General features: G+C 32.9%; 1 protein-coding gene across 1 annotated transcript; it reads left to right on the top strand.

The window, feature by feature from the left end:
* The first annotated feature begins 1,780 nt into the window (after positions 1–1,780).
* Positions 1,781–12,047, top strand: LOC130636534 (uncharacterized). Its single transcript, XM_057446280.1, has 7 exons — positions 1,781–2,242; positions 2,902–3,008; positions 3,161–3,252; positions 9,984–10,010; positions 10,972–11,048; positions 11,256–11,414; positions 11,577–12,047. Exons 1-7 carry the CDS (start codon positions 2,163–2,165, stop codon positions 11,836–11,838), a joined length of 804 nt encoding a protein of 267 aa, XP_057302263.1. The 5' UTR covers positions 1,781–2,162; the 3' UTR covers positions 11,839–12,047.
* Positions 12,048–20,862: the final 8,815 nt, after the last annotated feature.

Genomic DNA, 20,862 nt, shown 5'->3' on the forward strand with positions numbered 1-20,862 from the left:
ATAGGGTTAAAGATATTTGTATCTATAACAGGGCGCCAAATCGATCATATTTTGAATAAAGTTTATTACAGTTATTTTCCATCTATATGGGATAGAAAATAGCAATGCTACCGAAACTCCAGCATCAAAATTTATACCTTGGAGCCGTAACAACATTGAAAACGAGATAATTGCGCTAAAAAAAGGAGAGAAAATCGTATCGCCTATGTTGCGCCCTTGTGGGATATTGGAAGTAGGGCGACAATAGAGTGTGAGAAAAGCATAAATTGAAAGGAATAACACAAAAAGAACGTTCAGTGGTGAAATAATCCAAATTTTTTCCTGTTTAAAGGCTCAAAGGAATACAGTCAAGTCGATCGAATCAATCGGTGTCGTTTTTTATCAAAATTCATTTTAAAACAATAACACAGATTGGATATTGCGCGCCAAAACATGACATGAAAAGAGCAGAATTTCTAACTTTGCTTTTATTTTATTAAGAAAAATTCGAAGGTGGAGAGATAATGGGAAATGTAAAAGAAAACACTTTATGCTAAGACTAATATATGGAAAAGGGGGGAAAAAGAAGAATTTCACGTGCTGATTAAAAATTCGAAACTTCGCGATCGCGCTCTGTTCTATCAACAATTTTGAATGACCCCTGGTATTTACGAAAATCTGTTGACTTTTGCAGCACCAAGACAATTGAAATCGTCGCCGAGAAGAGAAGCAATTCGCCCAAGTGAACGTTTATTTCTTCGTCGATTTAAACTTTTGTTTACATCACTTGAGTATAAATCAATTATCTTATTGGATAAATTTTGATCGATCAACGAAAAAGTAAAAAGCAATCCTAATTTGCATTTGATCGAATTCGACCGCATGCGATTGGATGCAAACTATGCAATGTTCTATTTTCGTGAACATCGGGTCGATCAATGTCAATTAATTCGACCACATTTGTTTAAGTAGGAACCCGTCTTAAGAAAGAAAAAAAAATTGGGGGTTCTTTACTTTGCGTCTTTGTGGCACAATTTAAATCTTTTTAAGTAGTCAACGACATTAATTAAGGCGTTCAGATTTTACCTATTAAAAATCCTGGGATTCCCCGCAATTTAGATGGAGTTAAGTTACCAATTAACAGAATTAAGACATTATAATGTATGTTTATACAGAACCATTTTAACCCTATTCGGTCCGGGGGGTGGATTCCGCCCCCCTGACGGTCTTTTTTAAATAACTCTTTATTGCTATGTTATATGGCTATGAAACTTACGGAGTTTCAATATTTATCTATTAGACACCTGCCTTTCAAATGTTTAGGTCCCATACCTTTCAGAGGCCTTGATATTGGCCATCACTCGAAACTACTCCTAAAAATCTCCATGAAATTCATATAATGAGGAAAATTTAATAACTCTTGTTAGGATTATCTTTAGAACTTGCAACACAAGTTTGTTTTATTAAGAAGAATTATTTTGCATAATTTGGACACGTGATTAATCCGATTTCCCGATTTTGTCAAATTTTACACGAAAATCGGAAAAAACGGATTTTCGGGTAATTTTTGGCATTTTTTTATGCCATCCACGTAAAAACCGGAAAATATGTTAAGTAACTTTTATTAAGCTTTCAGAAACCTCAAGCAGAATGCAAAAATTCGCTCTGGAACAAAAGTAATTAAATTTTAATCAGATAGTGGCATTTTTAACAAAATTCAAGCTTCTGATGACGTCACAGAAAATGTGCTGACGCAAGCAAAACTTTATTGCTACTCATTTTGTTGCTTTTATGACGTACTATAAGTGTGCCAAGCTCGATTGAATTTCAACAACCCAATGAAAAGTTATTGAGGGGGGGGAGGGGGGGCGGATTCCACCCCGCCCCCGATCATAGTAAGTTCGAAAAATCCCGGACCGAATATGGTTAAAATTGAAGCTCACATCTGCCTATTTTTCATAGGTTTTGTGAAGAGACATGCCATATAAGGTCTTTTAGGTGAGAATGATATATCAAAATACGCATATCTCACCCAAACGATTTGAAATATATTATCTAGGAATAAAAATGAAGGAACACCATTACTTGAATCGTCAACTCAGATCCAAAGGAATTCAACGACTCGTGAAACTGAAAGTGAAGTCGCAAAAACGCAAAGCTCAGTTGTGACGCCTAAATTTCAAATGAAAGATAAAGTTCAAGAACGTGGCTGGAAGGCGTGGTTAGCTAATATAAAAACATATAAGCTAATAAAACTATTTTGGTAAGAGTATCATTATTTATATTTAAAAGTTTCCTGTCAATCTTCTGATTAAAACAATTCAAGAGCGGCAGAACGTCTCCAAGATTACCATCCTCTTGTTTTGATAAGATCAACTTAGGCTGTTTTAATTTTTTAAAGGAACTCTCGCAGCGCATATCTGGGTCACATGCGAGTTTATTAATTATACTAGCTTAATTTAATTTATGAGGAACTCAATTAATAGCTTTTTTTAAATAAGCAGATGTTTTGTTAGGTTTGCAACTGTTAGGTCAGTCTGCTTTTAACACTTGGTCCTTGAGATCTTTATCCTTTATATAAAAAGAAGTTTTTTTCACTTTAAATGTTATGAATCTGCTGTCAATTGCCCACGGCATCAGCGTTGCAATATAATATATTCTCAGCTGTAAAGATGACTAATAGCAATATAAATTTCTATTTGTATTTCGAATTTTGTTAGTTATCTATTGTTCTTTTTAAGTAGCGAATGAAGCAAATCTACTGAAGCTTAACAAATTTAATCTAAAATGCCTTGATTGAATATCCCGATCAACGTCTTGTGAACTTTCCTCGCTTGTGTTATATTCTATTGCCTTCATTGAAAAAATTGTTAAAGACCCCCGGGCTTCTTGATTACAATCTCTTTTCACCTTGTTTTTTAGCTTGAAAAATTACGCACAAGTCAATTTGGTATACTTTGTTATTGGACTCATCGCATTTGGAAATCATGAATTACTTCCACTGTTTGTGGCTAGTTCTGCTGAGTATCGTAAGTAACATTTAAATAAATTGTTTTGTTATTCTTTTTGAATTTTCAGAAATATTGTTTAAACTTTTTCTGAGGTTGAATCTAAGTAGACCTATAAAACAGCGGTTGGAATGATAATTTATTCTTTTAAACTGGGCTGCTTACACTTTTAGATGGTATGGGTTTCTCTACGTCAAAAATTGGACTAACACTTTTCATGGTGTCAGTGTGCTTCCTTCCAACGCAGTTGTTAATCGTACCCAGAGTAAGTTAAGATTTTTAAAATATGATATCACTAAAGCAGTCTTTACCTGGACCCAAAATGAGACATTAAAGCACAATGTTATTTCGTTATGTTTACATAGGATTTTAACTATAAGGTTTGTGTGAACTGCACATGCTCCATAAATTTGTAGATATTACTTTTTGAACATGAGCAATAGCTTTTTGCACATGCACAATAGCGCTGTACTTACGGCAAATAATTTTATTTTGGGTAAATTGTGACTACATAGATATTTTAGGGGCAAAATGACATATCATTTCGGTCATTTAGACAAAACAAAATCAACACCAAAGTAAATCCTATTTCGCCACAAATCATCTCAACATATATAAAAGACTACATAAATGTCCAAAATGAAATTTTTATCTGGATTTCGAAGCAAAACATTCTTGTATAAGCCGCCTAAAGAAAACAAGGAAATGTGCATAGTTTATACGGAAGAAACATTGTGTATTCAGATACTCATGTAATGTGTCAATGATTTTATTAATTGTTTTGAGAATACATTTCGGGAAAATGTTTTATCATCAGGTCAACGATAGCATTACTTTTTTTTTTGAGAGAGTAGTGATAATGTTAGGTGGATTCTAAGCTTACGTTAAAAGTTCTCAGTTACTCCATATTATTTTATTCTCAGTAACTCTTTCTTATTCACTCTTTCTTCCATATGTATATGCTTATACATGCTCCGGAATTTCTGACATAACTTGAAATAACATCTCGAAATTTCATTTTGATTATTTAGATCATATTGACATCAGCACAAAATTGAACCTTATTTCGCCCAAAATCATGTGAACATTAAAACACAATATAGTAACAAACTTTGTCCGAATAAATTCTCTCGTACTCGATATTTAAAGCAACGAGATAAAAAAAATAATATAAAAAGTCATATTTCGTACAACAACGCATACATTTCCCCGGCAACTAAAAATCTTTTACCAAGGTCCGCCTAAAAAGACAGTAAAAGTGATAAAATGACGAATTAGTGACGAAATAGAATAGAAATAAAAAAGTAAGAAAAGTTTTTTAGAGGCTTTCACTCCATTATTTAACCCTATTCGGTCCGGGGTTTTTCGAACATACTATGACCGGGGGGCGGATTCCGTCCCCCCCCCCCTTAATAACTTTTCATAGGGTTGTTCAAATTGAATCAAACTTGGCACACTTATATTACGTCATAAAAGGAACAAAATGGCGCCAATAAACTTTTGCTTGCGTCAACATTTTCTGTGACGTCATCAGAAGCTTGAAAATTGTTAAAAATGCCACTATCTGCTGGAAATATAATTACTTTTGTTCTAGAGCGAATTCTTACATTCTGTTTGAAGTTTCTGAAAGCTAAATAAAAGTTATTTAACATATCTTCCGGTTTTTACATGGATTGGATAAAAAATTGCCAAAAATTGCCCGAAAATCCGTTTTGTTCCGATTTTCGGGTAAAATCCGACAAAATCGGGAAATCGGTTTAGTCACGTGTTCAAATTATTCCAAAGGAATCCGCCCCCCCCCCCCCCCGGACCGAATAGGGTTAAAAGAAGCCTATGTTTTTGTAATACACAGTGCTTTTTTCAGTATTAAAAATTTCCATTAATCGAAAGTGTCAATAACTGATATATTGTTTTATCACAGTTACCATCATAATTCTTTTGTTCAGCTTTATCAAGTTAAGGAAAATAATGCATCATTTTGGTTGATGTCATTAATGACAAAAATTTAAATGATTAAACATAGCACTTTTGTTGTCGCATGTTTAAGACAACGTTCATGAATGGTATACTACATTTGACCATGACTTTATCTTTCTTATTTGTGAAACTGATTTTTGTTGAATAAGATACTTTCAGAATAAGTTTCACGTTTCCAGGAACAGACTTGCGCAAGATCAAATTAAGTGTTGGCTTTGGTCGTCAAGGTACGGTATTTTTATCGCAATACTAACAACGTTCTTATTAGTAGAACTTTTAGCACTAGTGTTATGTAAACGTATAAGTGCTTTTTTAATTATGCCATTACAAATATGTTTGGGGAAAGCATTTCAAGACGCAAATCAGCAAATCATTCAAAGTTCTTGTGGAAGTTTGTTATTGGAAGAAATCCTTTTGGCTCGAATTCCAATAGAGACCAATAGAGCAATTTCTATATCCAAAAAATGCGGAACCTCATTTTTAAAGTATCAACCGTAAATTTAACATTTGAATAAAAACTGTTAATCATACTGAGTATTTTCCCAATATCTTAAGGTTTGACAACCAACAAGGTGTCGTCAACGTATCTGCCGTAAGATCTTATTGCACCAACGTTTACTAAACTTTTTATTGGTACCTGCTCGAGTTTAGTAATAATTATGTTTGCAAAAAGTCGTCCCATTGAGCTACCCATACTGACCCCATTAATTTATTCATACAGCTAATCATTGGAAGAAAACACAGTTTTTGTGCAAGTATCCTTGATGAGTTTCTTCAAAAGGACTTTCTTAGATCTGGTTCTAGCAGATTTTTGTTGCAAATTCGCTCTAAAATAACATCAATAGTACCATTTAATGGCACATTCGTAAAAGTGATGTCGCAAGACACATCACAAGACAAGACAAGAGGACGAAATAAAATTTTCATTTTGCCCTCGAATTAAATATCCCTGGGAAGGCTGCCCAAAGAAAACAAAAAAACATATATTTGCTTATGCGAATACCTCACCTGACATAAGAAAAGTGGTTGGTAAGATGTTATTATTAAATAATAGCCGATAAAGCCCGTGGAATAATCCAATAACGCAGGATAAAAATGAAAAAGAAGCTTTATTTGAATTTTGATGACGTCAGCAATCCATTCACAAGAAAATAAATTTAAAACCTTGTTTTCACGCTGCATCTATTGTGTAGAGTTTAAAGTGCTGATCAAAATAATGTATAAGATCATATGTTTTCGACGAACGCCTAAAGAGATATCAGGGAATAAAAATTTTGCTGACGTCAGCAAAGACCCGTCATAACCCTGAAATTCTTTTTTTTTTGGAAATTAGTATACCTGTTGCCTCCATCGTATAAATCTTAAAATACTGATCAAGAAAATGTATAGGATTGTATCTTTGACAAACGGTTGCTATGATATTAGAGTTTGAAGGTTTTTCGATGGCGTCATCAACCCGTCCATTCCGAAACAGATTTGGGAAAATTACCCAATTTGGTCCTAGGTAGTCCCTAGTTACCCACGCGGTGAATAATCATTGACGTCACCATCTCGTTTCCAAGTTATTTGGCCTCAAAGTTTTAAGTGCACTGTAGTGGCTTCGTTAATGTAATAAGGATATTGACGTTAAAGTAGTGTTATTGATGTCGCGCTGTAACGTCATAAATTTAACATTTGAGACAAATTTTTTCGGCAACTGCAAAGAAATTTTCGGCGACATGAAAGGAAAATGACGATATCCACTATGACCGTCACAAACACTCCGTATTATTATATAAGACTAGTCGATAAGGCCATTGAAAGAATCCACTCAGGCAGAAGATTAGGTTGTTCTGTAAATTTTGCTAACGTCAGCAGTGCATATTAAAAAAATTGGCGAAATGTAGTTTATCTGTTGCCTGTAATGCGTGCAGATTGAAACGCTGATAAAAATAAGTGTTCGCAAACGAATAAGGAGATATGTATAAGTGTTTTAAAATTTTAAAATTTTGCTGACGTCAGTACACTCTTCTAAAGTACAAATAAAAAATTTCTTTAGAAATTTGCACAAAATTTACTTAGGCAGGAGTACATTGAAAAAGAGAATCGTAACTTGTATTTTGAACACGTCTGCTAGGACCCGTCAATACACAATATTTTTTCCTGAAATTTGTTTACACGTTGCTTCCAATGTGTAGAGCTTGAAACGCTGATCAAAATAATGTATAGAATCACGTACAACACCAACAATAATAATATAGTCAGAAATTACACATCTCAAATATCTACATCTTATATAGTGATTACGTTGGATTACGTTGAAAACCTTTAATATTTTAATCAAAATTCATATCTGGAAAATTATTTATTCGGTTACATACTATCCTGTTCCCCAAAAATATACAAAATGTAAAAATTATATAACCGATTAAGAACACAAAATTTTTTCTTAGTATGATGATCTGTAGTGACCTATACCAACCATTTTAAACGTAAATGTCAAAAAAGAATTAGGAGTAAATTTTGAATGAACACAGATATTATTCTTGGAATATATACGGTCCGTCCTCACAAAAGTTTACACAGAATGTAAAACAGATTAGTTTTTGAGGAGCATATCCAAATCAACGAAAATCAGTTCATTTAGCATGTCCTATATTGCCATTGCCCATAATTCTTCCACATAAAGGTTATGAAACACATCAAATTATATAAAAATCAGGCATTTCATACAATATAAAAAACAAAAAAGTTTTAGTCAGAACAACTAGAAATTTTTTCAGTACTTAAATTGCCAATAATGTCTACAACCCCTTGTAAAAATAACCTGGCATTTTACATGTAGGCTGACAAAAGTTTAACAGGATACGCCAGAAACAAACAATAAAAAATAACTTAACACACACGCTTTAAATTCTGAAAAAAATTATTCTACTTGTCATATTGCTTGGGTCCCCTTGTAAAGTTTACAGGAAATGTGAAAATAATTATACTCTTAAAAAAATACATCCTACTATCCTGGCCAAAGTTCAAGTCTTTGAAAGATTTTTTATGGCTAGCTAGCTTGTTACATCATAATTTGTGCTCATAAAAGAAAAGAAGTTTAAGGTAGGTGAACTAAGGTAGCTAGCTATAGATATTAAAAAGAGGAATAACAACATAATTCATAGATTAGAGCTAGCCATGGGATGGGGGGAGAGCAGGACTTGGAGAGGCTAAATTAGCTAGCTAACAGTAGCAAAGACCCCCAGTTAAATATATCTAAACTGGGAACACTTAGCTAAAACTAAAGCTAGCTATTTATGCTTAGTAAAACACATATAAAGAGAAACCATAGTAAAGTAAAAATAATAACATTACAGTGAGTTCAACAAACCAAAGTTTTCCGTTTGTTAGTCAGCTAACAGCAGCTTTATGTAGCATTTTGAATGTTAGGACAAAACATTAGTTACGCGCCAGGGCACACATTAATTATGCAACACAATGTCAACAAATATGGCTACTTTAAGAATTTGAGGCTTTTGGGCGAGTGGCTTTTGCTGAAAAAAGGGAGCCTGCTAGCTCCAGCGACATAAAAATCAAACGTCTAAAAATATCAAAGTTCTTACTATCTGTGATTTCAAATCGACTTCAAACTCTAGCCTTTATTTTCTACTTCTAACTTTCTTTACTTCTAGCTCCACTTCTCACTTCCAACTTAACATTTCTACTTCTTTACTTGAACTTTCTTCTTTTTAAATATGCTTTTTAACTATGCTCTTTTCACTTTTTTCAAGACGAAGGGACCGTTCTTTTTTGTTGTTTTTTTCGGTGTCGACGGACACCATTTTTGTAAAGAAAGTCGTTAAACTTATTACAACAAATCAAGTTGCTTCATTTTGATCACGTGATGCAAACAAAGTAAACCTATTAGCAAAGTAGATATAACTTTTTCGGAGACTTCAAAGGAAATTTCGGCTACATCAAAGGAAAATGACGATATCAACTTTGCCTGTCACAGACAGACGGACACACTTAGCGTATTATTATATAGATTTATTAGTCTTATAAGTCAAAACGAAATGCAACTTACGTGTTTACTTTTTTTAAGAAATTTTAAGAAAAAAAAAAACAGTTGTAAGCATAAATAAAATGATTATCTAGTCGGCATTTGTATAGTATAGTAAAATTATTTAAAAATTGGTTAATTGACCAGTGAATATTCATTTACTTAGAGAGGCAAACATATAGCTAAAGAAAAAAGTTAATAATGAATTTCCTATATGCAAAAACAATTTTTCGGGAGTTCTATATGCCGTTGCTACTTTTGTGTAGAGCTGAATACGTTGAATAAAATGCTGTATGGGATCATGCCCTTTTGTGAAACCAGTAGGAATATACCTACATGTTACGACGTCATTAACACGTTTGTTTCAAAACAGTTAGGTCGGTTTGGCACAATTTTCCACATTGGGATAAAAAAACTTACTCCACCGCCCCTTGTCAAGGTAATTGAGATTTCAAGTGCAATGCAATCACTTCACTGATTTAAAAATGTTAATGAATTCAGTCCTTTTTTTCTTCCTGACTTCCGAATAAAATTTCACTTGATAACATGCTTGCACTTTTTCTGTCACAGACATAGATAGAGACAGCGGAAGTAGAGTATTAGTGCATTAGACTAACTAAATGACCCGTGGAAAAAACACTAAATTTAGAAAAGTGGTATTACAGCAACAATCTTTCTATGAAAAGAAATTCATTTTGAAAAATTTGTTAACGCTTAAATCACTGATTTAAATAATATAGAACCTTTGTATGCTTTCGATAAACGATTTTGGAAATTAAAGGATTTTTGATTATGTAACAAAGTTTTAAAACAGACATAGACAACGTTAGAGCACTTTTTGACGTCACCAGGCTGTTCATATACATATGTTCATATCTTCACAAAAGTATTTTCGACTTCAGTGGAATTTTAGAAAACGTCGTATGACGAGTCATGTTAAAGTAAAATTATTAATCAATGTATTGTTAATTTTTTTTTATTTGCATGTTTAGGTCGTAAGACGTTACGGATCGAGAAAGGTAAGTGTAAAGCGTACATGAAAAATCGATAAAATTAATGTTTAAAGTGCTTTAATGGACTACGAAACAGCTTAAGTAAGATATCCGATCCGTCATCAGTGCTACACTTCATCCTCACACATTACTAAAAACATTGTGTAATAACCAGATCACTGAGAAAGTTAAACTTATAAAATTATACCCACTTTATTGGAAAAATATAGGCAACTTGATAATGAACAATTGCTTTTTAATGACTGGCTTCTTTTTACTGGTATTTTCCAAAATTAAAAATGTTATCTTTCAGTATTTTTCAGTACCCTTTTTTGGTGGTAGAACAGCCTTCGGTCTGTAAAATATTATACATAAAAGTAAAATTGAGGGTCGAGGGAAGAAACAAACACAACAAAATGATCTGCATTTTCTAGGGTATTTCTTAGTATCTATGGGAAATAGCCTTATTCAATAGACTTTTTTTAAAGGTAATTAATCCTTTTAAAAAGATTTTGAAGTCATTTTCATGGTTTTAACTGGCTTTGTATGCAATAATTTCGGTCTGTGAAGAATCTGGAAAAAATAGCTAGCTGGCTAGACCCAAAAAATTCTTCTTCCACAAAGCTTGACTTAAAAACAAGAAAAATGGTTATTTAAGATATTTTTGTAGTTATATTTGGGTGGTGTCTATTCGATATCCATCTAGAGATATCTATTAGGTATTTTGTTTTTGTTTTCATTGCTCATAAACGTATCAGTAAGTCACAAGTCACATCAACAGCTATTTTCGTAGCCTCTTTATTACTCTCAATAGAAGTGTTCTTTCATTATCTTCCCTTTTTAGGCTCTTATTTATTATCATTTGTTATGTTTATGTTTAATGTCCTGGATCTAATTATTTATTGTCGTTATGTTTAAGTTAACTATTTGTTATTTCTCTTTTAAAAAATCTCATTGCAAATAGCTATTTCTTTTTATTATGTTTAAGGTCCTTATTGGATCTTATCTTTTGCTAGCATTCACATGTCCATGGACACCTATTTTGGTTAATATTTTTTCAAACAGGTATGTGATTTGTAACAAGCCACTTCAAACGCTTCTTACAAATTTAATTTTTCTTACACATCCACTACTTAGATGGTGGTATTTAGTTTAACCATGTTATCAGTTTTATGATATCGTCGAAATCATAAAACAATAAACATAGAATTGCAGTTGTATCTCTTTTACTTTTTAAACTGATTAGTTACTTGATAATTTTTATGTTTGCAGAACTGCTGCGTGGATGGCTGTGGTAGTTGTTTCATTTTTGCAAAGAATACTTATGGCATCTGGTTTTGTTTCAATTAATATTCTGATCAATAATTCAGTTTCACCAGACCTTTTGGGATCAGCAAATGGCTTTTCAATGATTTTCCTATCACTCGGAAGGTAACTACTGTAACCGATAAATATAATGTATGAAATTGACAAAGTAGCGAGGATTTTCGTTCGTTCGTTGCTTCTCTTGTTTATTTTCAGAAATAATGAGTATACCGAACATCTGTCTAAACCAACTTAGTATCTTTCAAACCTTATTTTTTTCTTGTTTAGAATGATCGCACCACTTATTGTCGGCAGCACGTATTCTTGGTCACTGAAAAACATTCTTGACGTCTCGTCTAATAGTAGTCCAATAGGATTTCCATTTGATCAACATTTTTCTTTTTATGTTTTGTCATTGATGTCAATATGTAATAGTTTCTTTGCTTCAGCAATCTCACCTACATTGGACAAAAAGAAGATAATGTCATCTGATATGAACAGTGAACAGGCGTGCGGTACGACATGCTCCAGAAAGGACACTAAGATGTGAGTTCATGACGAGAGTACCAACTTTCACTTTTATTGTTGTGACGTTAAAAATAAGAATTCTCGTTTGCCAAGCAATCATTAAAAGTGAAGCAACAAATCGGCTTAAGAGCATTTCTGACATTTTTTTATACACACGCATTTAATTCTTGCGCACCTAGTAATTTTTGTGCGCTCTCTTTGGATAATATATATGAGAAACACCCAAATGTATTTCACAAATTGACCAAATATCATTTAAGTATAAACACAGGCTGTAATCACAAAAAGTCAGCAGTCTGCCAACTACTTTATTTTGCGAAACAATTCTTTGTGAGAATTCAAAATTAGTCATGAGAAACCACAATTTGACGGCATAGTATAGGCTGCACATGTAAATGGAGCGCGTATGTATATATTTTAAACAGAATGTATACATCTTTGAATAAAATGTGATGCGCCAAATATGGATTTTTACCAGATAATATGCATAATAGCAATAGCCCTGACCTTTCCCCGCAATACCCGGGAGATATGCAACATTTCCAATTTATCAAATTCTCCCTAATATGTACACATATGTTATTTTATCAACACACAATAATTTCACACACGTATGCAATACAGTCAAGGGTGTACTTAACTAAGTACATGTCACATAGACGAAAACTTCAGCTGAATGTGGTTTGGTTCACTCTTTTCAGGCTGACAAAAAGAGTAAACTGCAGGGTAAAAGGAATAGTGAATACAAGATAAATAAAAACAAAAATGTTAAGAGGGGCAAAGGCTATTCTAAACCGATAAGGACTTCTATCTAGTTGCATATACTACTTCTCACTATGTATATTTGTAGTCAAAATCTTAAAATGACTTTGTTTAAGAGTTGTATATTTTTAAAAAGATATTAACTCGTATATGCAGAAAAAGTGTAAAAATCGTATGTTCCAAAATAACAAAATGGTCAAAAACTTCTAACTCAGTAATATGTGGTATGGTAAACATGTTGATATCAACAAAGCCTTTTTATTGTACTCTTCAAATTAACAGCCGCACAGTGCACGGAGTTTTTATTCGAAATCTGCAATATTGACCACCTGCGTGTGTCCGTAGAATCTCGTGGTTCACCTATTGGACCTGGAGGTATCGAACCATTGAAAATGACAATCCCAACAACGTATTATCTTTTTTAATAACTTCGCGGAATGTTCAAAGGAGCTATCTTTACTCCCACAAAATTTTATTTTCGAGAAACAGGAAGAGTATGGGTTTTACTGATAAGTAAGTTGAATACCGGTGTGGAACGGCGGCTTGAACGCTTTGTTTAAGTAGCCCATGTCAGGCAGAGCGTTTGCAGCTTTGAGAACTTCAACCTTTTGTCACGCTGTCATAGTAAAATTAGTTGGCCGGTGTTATTTTAGGAATACGAATTTTAGAAATTAAGTATTAGCAACAACAGGATAAGCGCTGGCTCAAAGTAAAACTAATTTCCACATTCATCCATTTTCAAGAACTTTAGTAAACGTGAAAACACAAATATGTCTGGTTACAACAGTAACCCGCAGTTTTATTTTGTGTAGAAGGTTCTTGCAAACCACACACAGCTTTTTTTTGTTACTGACAACAACAAAAAGATTTTACTGTTATCAAAAAACCTTTTTGGTAAAAAATTAAATTTAATTCAATAATTAAATTTGTTGTTTGATAACATTAATTTTCTCATGTTACATCTTTGTAGCAGTAACGGCTTGCTTGACAGTATATTTTCTTGTTTGATTGATAGCTAATAAGAATTACATAATTCAATACTGTATTAATATTAATACAAATATGTATGTTTGTTTTTTGTTTTACGGTTGTTGGTTGGGTTTCAAACATTTTTGTTGCTAACCTGAATAGTTGAATTCAGGTCTAATTGCACGATTTTCACCTTGAAAAGGCAACTACAAATTTTCCACACGCATTCTCCCAACTCTTTAGCACCCTTCTCTTCTTCTTTTTGTGCATTTCACGCTAAAGCAAAAAAGACTAGAATTATAACTTGTTAGGTCGTGCGCACCCGATTTTCTAGTTTTGCGACAGTGAAATGTGTTCAAACCAAGAGAATGTGCATTAGAAAATTTAGGTAATTGACATACAATATATAGAAAAGAGAGTGTAGCAAGAAGTGCGGTCATTTTTTAAACAAAGACTATAACATCTTCTTATTGACAATATTAAGTTTTTCTGGATCGAATAAAATTTACTGACTTTCTTCAATGTAAAAACTCTGCCTTTGGTATATATATATATATATATATATATATATATATATATATATATATATATATATATATATATATATATATATATATATATATATATATATATATATATATATATATATATATATATATATATATATATATATATATATATATATATATATATATATATATATATATATATATATATATATATATATATATATATATATATATATATATATATATATATATATATATATATATATATATATATATATATATATATATATATATAAGTTTTAGTTTTAGGAGCAAAGTATAGCTCATAGTTCCAAAACTTGGTTTAAAACTAGGTGAAATTGTTTTTCTTATCATTTACAAATTTCATTGTTTTCTAATCTAAATTACGTACCTAGCGTACTTACGTGGCTACGTGCCTTTGTGGCTACGTGCCTTAGTTTTTTACGTGCCTTATGTGCCTACTTGCTTCAGGTGCCTACGAGCGTTAGTTTTTTAAGGCCTAACTATAGGCACGAATACAAGTAATAAATAAGGCACGTAGCCATAAAAAGCACGTGAACATGCAAGGCACATAATTTAGCAGACTCTTTGAAGAATGAGTAGACTAATTCCATCATTACAGTTTGCTGTTTTGTTATCTCACAATCAATTTTATCACCTACTAATACATATCCATAGTTAGTCAACTTTATTTCGTCTATGCGTACGTAATCTTACATTTTGTTGGTTGGCTTCCAATCATTTTGAAAGTTATTTATTTTTCATGGCGAACAACCAAGAATTGAATAATATCATTGTGTATTTTATTTTAGAATTTTATTATTTGAAGATAAACTTTCCAAACACTAAATCTTTTTTTCACTAAAAAACCTGCTGGCACGAAGTGCCTTAACACGGTGGTCTTTCTTTGACCTTTTTGTCAATTTGCCACTAGTTCCGCTGAATATTTTAAGAGAACATATAAACAAATTGCTTTGTTATTTTTAATCTAAATCTTTTGTTTCACCACCATCTAATTTAAGTTGTTATTAGCAAAAGCAAACCTAACCTGGATCCATTCTTGGTCCGTTACTGTTGACTATATATTTTAATGATTTACCATTGCTTTTTCCGCATAGTCAGATTACAAAATGTGCTGATCACACGGTAATTTACGTCAGTGAGATATCATTAGTTGAAATTGAAAAAAAACTGTCAATCGAAATAACATCCATAGAGAAATTGTCTAATGACAACGACCTAATATTGAACTTCAAAAAAGGTAAAACAGAGTCAATGCTCTTTGGATTCAACCAAATGTTAGCAAAAAGCAAGGATGGTCTCAATATCACGTTTCAAGATCGCACACTAACAACATGCGTTAATTATAAATATCTTGGAATAGTGATCGATGGTACGCTATGAATAAAAATTTTGACATTGCATATAAAAAAGCGTCAGGAAGACTCCGATTACTTGTAAAACTGTCGTACCGTTACTCACTTACTGTGCCTTATCATCGCTACAACTGAGCAACACGAACGAACTGAAACTAGAATCATTCCACCGCAAAGCAGTCTCCATTATTGACCCAGGAGATGAAAAGTTACTTAAAATAACTGCCATAAAAAAGGTTAGAGCTTGTATGTTTGTGCGTAAATGTCTTGATAATAATGTTTGTATTGGGTATTTCGGGTATTTTTGGGTATTTTCGTATTATAACCAACAGATTACCAAAACTAAAACGCAAGTATTATCGTGGATCGTTACAGTACACTGGCTCAAAACTTTATGATGGGTTGAATATGAATATTAGAATAAACGAAAATTTTATTGAACTTGAGAAATTTTTTATGCAAGCGTTTTCCTAAATTTTACATGAGCATTTTGTTTCCTTATATAACTTTGTTCTTGCTTTTTTGTGGTCTTTTTCTTGGCTGATTCCTCTTTGATCAGCACTATGTTATTTTTAAGACAATATTAAAACTTGTGATGTAACTAGCTTCCAAAATAAGGTTTTGACTGCCAACTTTTTATGATGAGTGTACCCCACAACTTGAAGTAATTAAATTAATAACCACGTTTAGCTCTTGAACTTTTATAATATACAATTTTATGTCAATACTGAGTATCCTTCCTTTAAATAATTGTAAAATCAATATATCGCACCAGTTTAAAAAGTGAAAATACAAAGGAAGAAGTGAATAGTTCTCTGCGTACCGCATGTTTTTCTTAGCAAATGCCTTACACTCTGCGGCGGATATAAAAATTTTTCCCTACAAGCGCTTCGATAGTGCCCAGACCTGCACGGTATGAAACTCCGTAATGACGGCTAGTATAAATTGTATAGTCGTGACCCGGGCATCGAAACCCTGGGGTAAGTCACAAGTCAAGGTGTGACCCGCCGTTGAACACTATGTGGATCACTTAATAAGAGCCGTCAACTGTGCCACACGGTCAGGTGGATCACTTTAGTACAGGTATGCAGTATGTCGTTAATCGAGTAAAGCGCACACCCCACTATAGTATTTCGGTTGTAGTGTATTTTTGAAAATATAACTCCACTGCAACTTTAGCCAAAATAAAGTTAACAACCATTATGTTCCCGTCATAGAAAAAACAATTGGTCAATTTTATTATATATTGCGAAATAAGTTTCAGTAAAGATTAACAAATTAATTGTGGCACTAGACTGAGCGGTTAGTACAGGTAAACCGTGCGGCACATGCGTTTAGGCTTAATACCCTATTCAAAAATCTATTGCAGCTTTGGTTTACAAAACAGGATACACTCTGGTGAAACACCGGGTTAAGCCACAAGTAGCTGTTACCCAGCATTAAACACCAGATTGAGTGATTAATAAGAACCGTCAACTGTGCCACACATTCAAGTAAAGCGCTTTAGTACAGCCATATAGTGTGTAGAAAATCAAGTGAAGTGCACACAACTTTATCGTGCTTCTGGTGTACTATACTATTCAAAAAATAACTTTACACGACTTAGATTACAATTCATTGTTACTCTGTCTTAGCTAAGGCAGCTGGCCAACTTTTTTTATTTTTCAGGAAATGTTTCCGAGGAAAAGCTCGAAAAAATGTTAAGCTGAGCGCTTAGTTTAAGTAAACAACTTTTTTCTGTAAAAAACGTTATCACAACTTCGGTTAAACAGAACCACAGGAAACAGCTCGTTGTTAACACCAGGCTAAGCGCTTAGTACAGGTAGACTGTGTCGCACATGAATATAGGCGTAACACTATTTTATAAAACTTTATCGCAACTTCAGTTTAAAAAAAATCAGGAAACCGCCTGTCGTTATCAAGTTCAGTTAAAAAAATGTATACTCATTTTATTTTTCAGCATAAGCTTTCATAGCAGTAATAAAATTGGTAGCTGTCTAACTGCATTTAGCATAAGAATTAAGAATTGTGTTGCAGCCAAACTGCATTTTGCTACTTTCACTTTTTAACAGGATGTAGTTGAAAGAGGAGGTAGCTAGGTAGACCCAACTTCAACATAAATATAAATAATAATATACCAAACTGAATAAAAGCTTTGAAAGTATAGGAATAAATAAAGATAGCTATAGCTACCTGCCTTGAGCATGCTGTTTCAAAATCTACGTTTTTAGCTAGCGAAGCACTTAAAATTGGTTTGTTTAAGAATTATACATAGCTAAAAAACGTCATGTTATACTCACCTTAACATGTGAAAACACACAGAAACTAAATAATCCTATGGGATACAAAGTACTCAGAAGAAAAAAGGATCAAAAGGAGACATACAAATTTCAAACCATCACTTCCAAACCTTCCGTATGTCTCCCTACTTGCAACGCCATGTTGCGCAGAGACAGACAGACGACGGCTATTATAATAGAGACGAAGCTTTATCCTAAGTACCCTTTTAAAAGTGTACTTATTTTCGCCAATATTGCTTTGAGAGTATTGTTTGGTTTACAGTCTTCTGTCAAAAAATGCTGACCATGCAAGTTTGTAGAACATGAGAATTAAAAAAAAAAGAGGATAAAGGAGATGCGAACAACTAGAGAAATATATATATATTTGCAAAAAAAGCTATGTGCACCTATGAGTAGTATGAAAACATCAACGTAAAAACTATTCCAAGAAGAAACATGTAAGGACTCGAACTGTTTTTTATTGTATTGTTTTTAAATAATGCAGTCATATTGAGACAGAAAAACAATGCAAGAGGTATAAAAGTATAGAACAGGCTTTCAAAATATCATAGAATCATGAAATGAATTGTTAGTATAAACAAACCAATAATCATAGGGTAAAAAAACGCATACCACAACATGAAATATAATACAATATGAAAAGTAGTTAATATAATACAAACAATATGAAAGGCATCTAAAAAAAAGGAACAAAAGAATGTGCTACAAAAATTTCCCCTATTAAACAGCCGGTATCAATGAGATTTTTCTCTGACCCTGATGGTAAATGCTGCAATGTTACACGCAGCACAGATATCAAACTGAACTTGAAGTTTTCCTTGAATTTCACAAGATATACGCGGAGATAGTGAATGTATTTCATGATAATTCACTTGTTTGGCTTGTTTATTGGTATAGACCCTATCACCTTCTGTTTTAACAAGAACATAATCCAACTTAGTGAACAATTTTCGAAAACTTTGACATCTCTTAACAGATAAGGGACAGTGTTTCTTATCATCGCTATGTACAAGTTGAAACAATTTATCAACAAAACGGTCTGGTTTTTATGGATCAAAATTAACATCTGATCACCTGGATGACGAAAGCAAGGTTGTCCAGGTTGTAGATTTTGAATCTTTTTATCTGACTAATTTCAATGGTCACACTTGTTCACAGACAGCGGAAACTTTATTTATGAACAATGCAAGTTTCGGATTTTCAACTCTTCGAGATTCTTTTGGGACTTTATTCAGGCCGGCTATAGCTGGTATTTTATAAAGCGGAGCTGATCTAAGAAAAAACTTCACAAAGACACCCACGTGCTGTTGTCTTCTAACCGGACTTCATTAATTCCATTTAACGTGTTCTACAAGGAATTTCTCGTAGCCAAGAGCAAGAGGGTATCTACCAACTCCTCTCAGTGCACCGAATAATTCTATGTAGAACTCGGCTACCCATTCTGACAAAGCTTCATTTACTAATGTTATATTTGGTAATGTTAATTCATCTGCTAGAATTTCTTTGTAGGCGGGGAGCACTTTCAAGACCCTTTGAATAAAATCTACCAGAAATATTTAGGCAAGGCCTTCCATCAAGTAGCAAGAATGAAAACCAGGAACCAGATCTTTCCAAACAGATTCAACACTGATTACTTTTGCATCAAAATCTTCCATATCTTCGGCATTTGCTAAGCCCAACTGCTCCACTAATCCAACATTTGCACCATAAATATCCGCCATAATTCTGTCGACACTCTGTTTATTTGCACCAACGTTTTCTAACTGTTGCATATTAGCTTTGTTCTGCAAATGTTCTGTTCAATACAATTTCTTTGTATTGACAATTACATCGGCCAAACCAGAACCCACAGCCTCATCTAAATCTTGCCACATTTGTTTACTTTAATTAAAGGATATGCAATGATCTGGTAACATTATCAGGTTTTGCATGTTTCTTGTTTTGTTTGACTAACATTTTACATTCGAATTTAATAACAGGTGGATCAACATTATTCTGTTGCCTAATTGAGCTTTGACATTATGAATATATTTCCGATCTCGTGGTTTTTCGCTAGGTACCTAAAAAGTAAATGTATCAGAAAACTTAATTGAATAGAAACTCATAAATCAATTTTAGGAGTGCGATAAAAACAAATACACAACTCATTTGTTAGAAATAGTACTGAGTGTACTAAATATATGTAAAATTCACTTTCTTTAACTGAAAATATGCTGAAAGAAAAAAAATAATACATTCTTTGCTTCAATAGATAAGTCGTGATAAACTTTAGCACTACTGTCACTATTTTAAATTTTAATAAGAGCTTTTCCTTTAATTCAGGATTTTGTTTATGCATTGTTCTTCATTGTCCATCCAACGATATGTCAACAAATAATATTGGAAGGGTTTGCTTAAATCAGATTTTCTCAAGGACGCAATAGTTTGCATTGATCCTTGATTGTTTTTACTTTGCCTGTCGTACGGGTTAGTTCATAGACATTACATGATTGAACAATATATTTCATATAATTTGCGCTACACCTATCATTTACATTATAAGCACTATTTTCTTAACAGGCCGTTGCACATGACTTGACAGTACCATTTTCATATTCCGCGTAATAAAATCTTTTAGGGCATTCCTTCTTGAGGTGCGCATTATTATCATCGATCCTTGCATTTTCAATAGAAGTTTTTTCTTATACCCGAAGATTTATGTTTCAGCTCAAAGTCTGACAGATTTTTCTATTAATATTCATAGCAACTTCAGTGTTATCCATTTGCTCAATATGCCTATCATCATTTTTCACAGTCTCATCTAACAGCTGCTTAATATTTCAATTATCTTTTTTAAAAGCCTCATCTGGCAGTTGCACTTTATTCCACTAATCGCTTTTACCAGTCTCATCCGACAACACTTGTGTTGGTGCATATGTCGGATTAGCAGTTGAAGAATCGTCATCAACGTACTAGAAAACATAAAATTCATTTTGTATAAAAATCTAAATCCTTGAAGAACACTAAAAACTTTTGACCGGTAATGATAAGTGGTTTTGCCCTTTTGTAAATCCCATAAAACAGCAACACGAAAAACGAAACAATGGCTCACATCTTTTAGTTCAAGTAA

Source organism: Hydractinia symbiolongicarpus, chromosome 3 (genome assembly GCF_029227915.1).
Source record: "Hydractinia symbiolongicarpus strain clone_291-10 chromosome 3, HSymV2.1, whole genome shotgun sequence".
Taxonomy (NCBI): domain Eukaryota; kingdom Metazoa; phylum Cnidaria; class Hydrozoa; order Anthoathecata; family Hydractiniidae; genus Hydractinia; species Hydractinia symbiolongicarpus.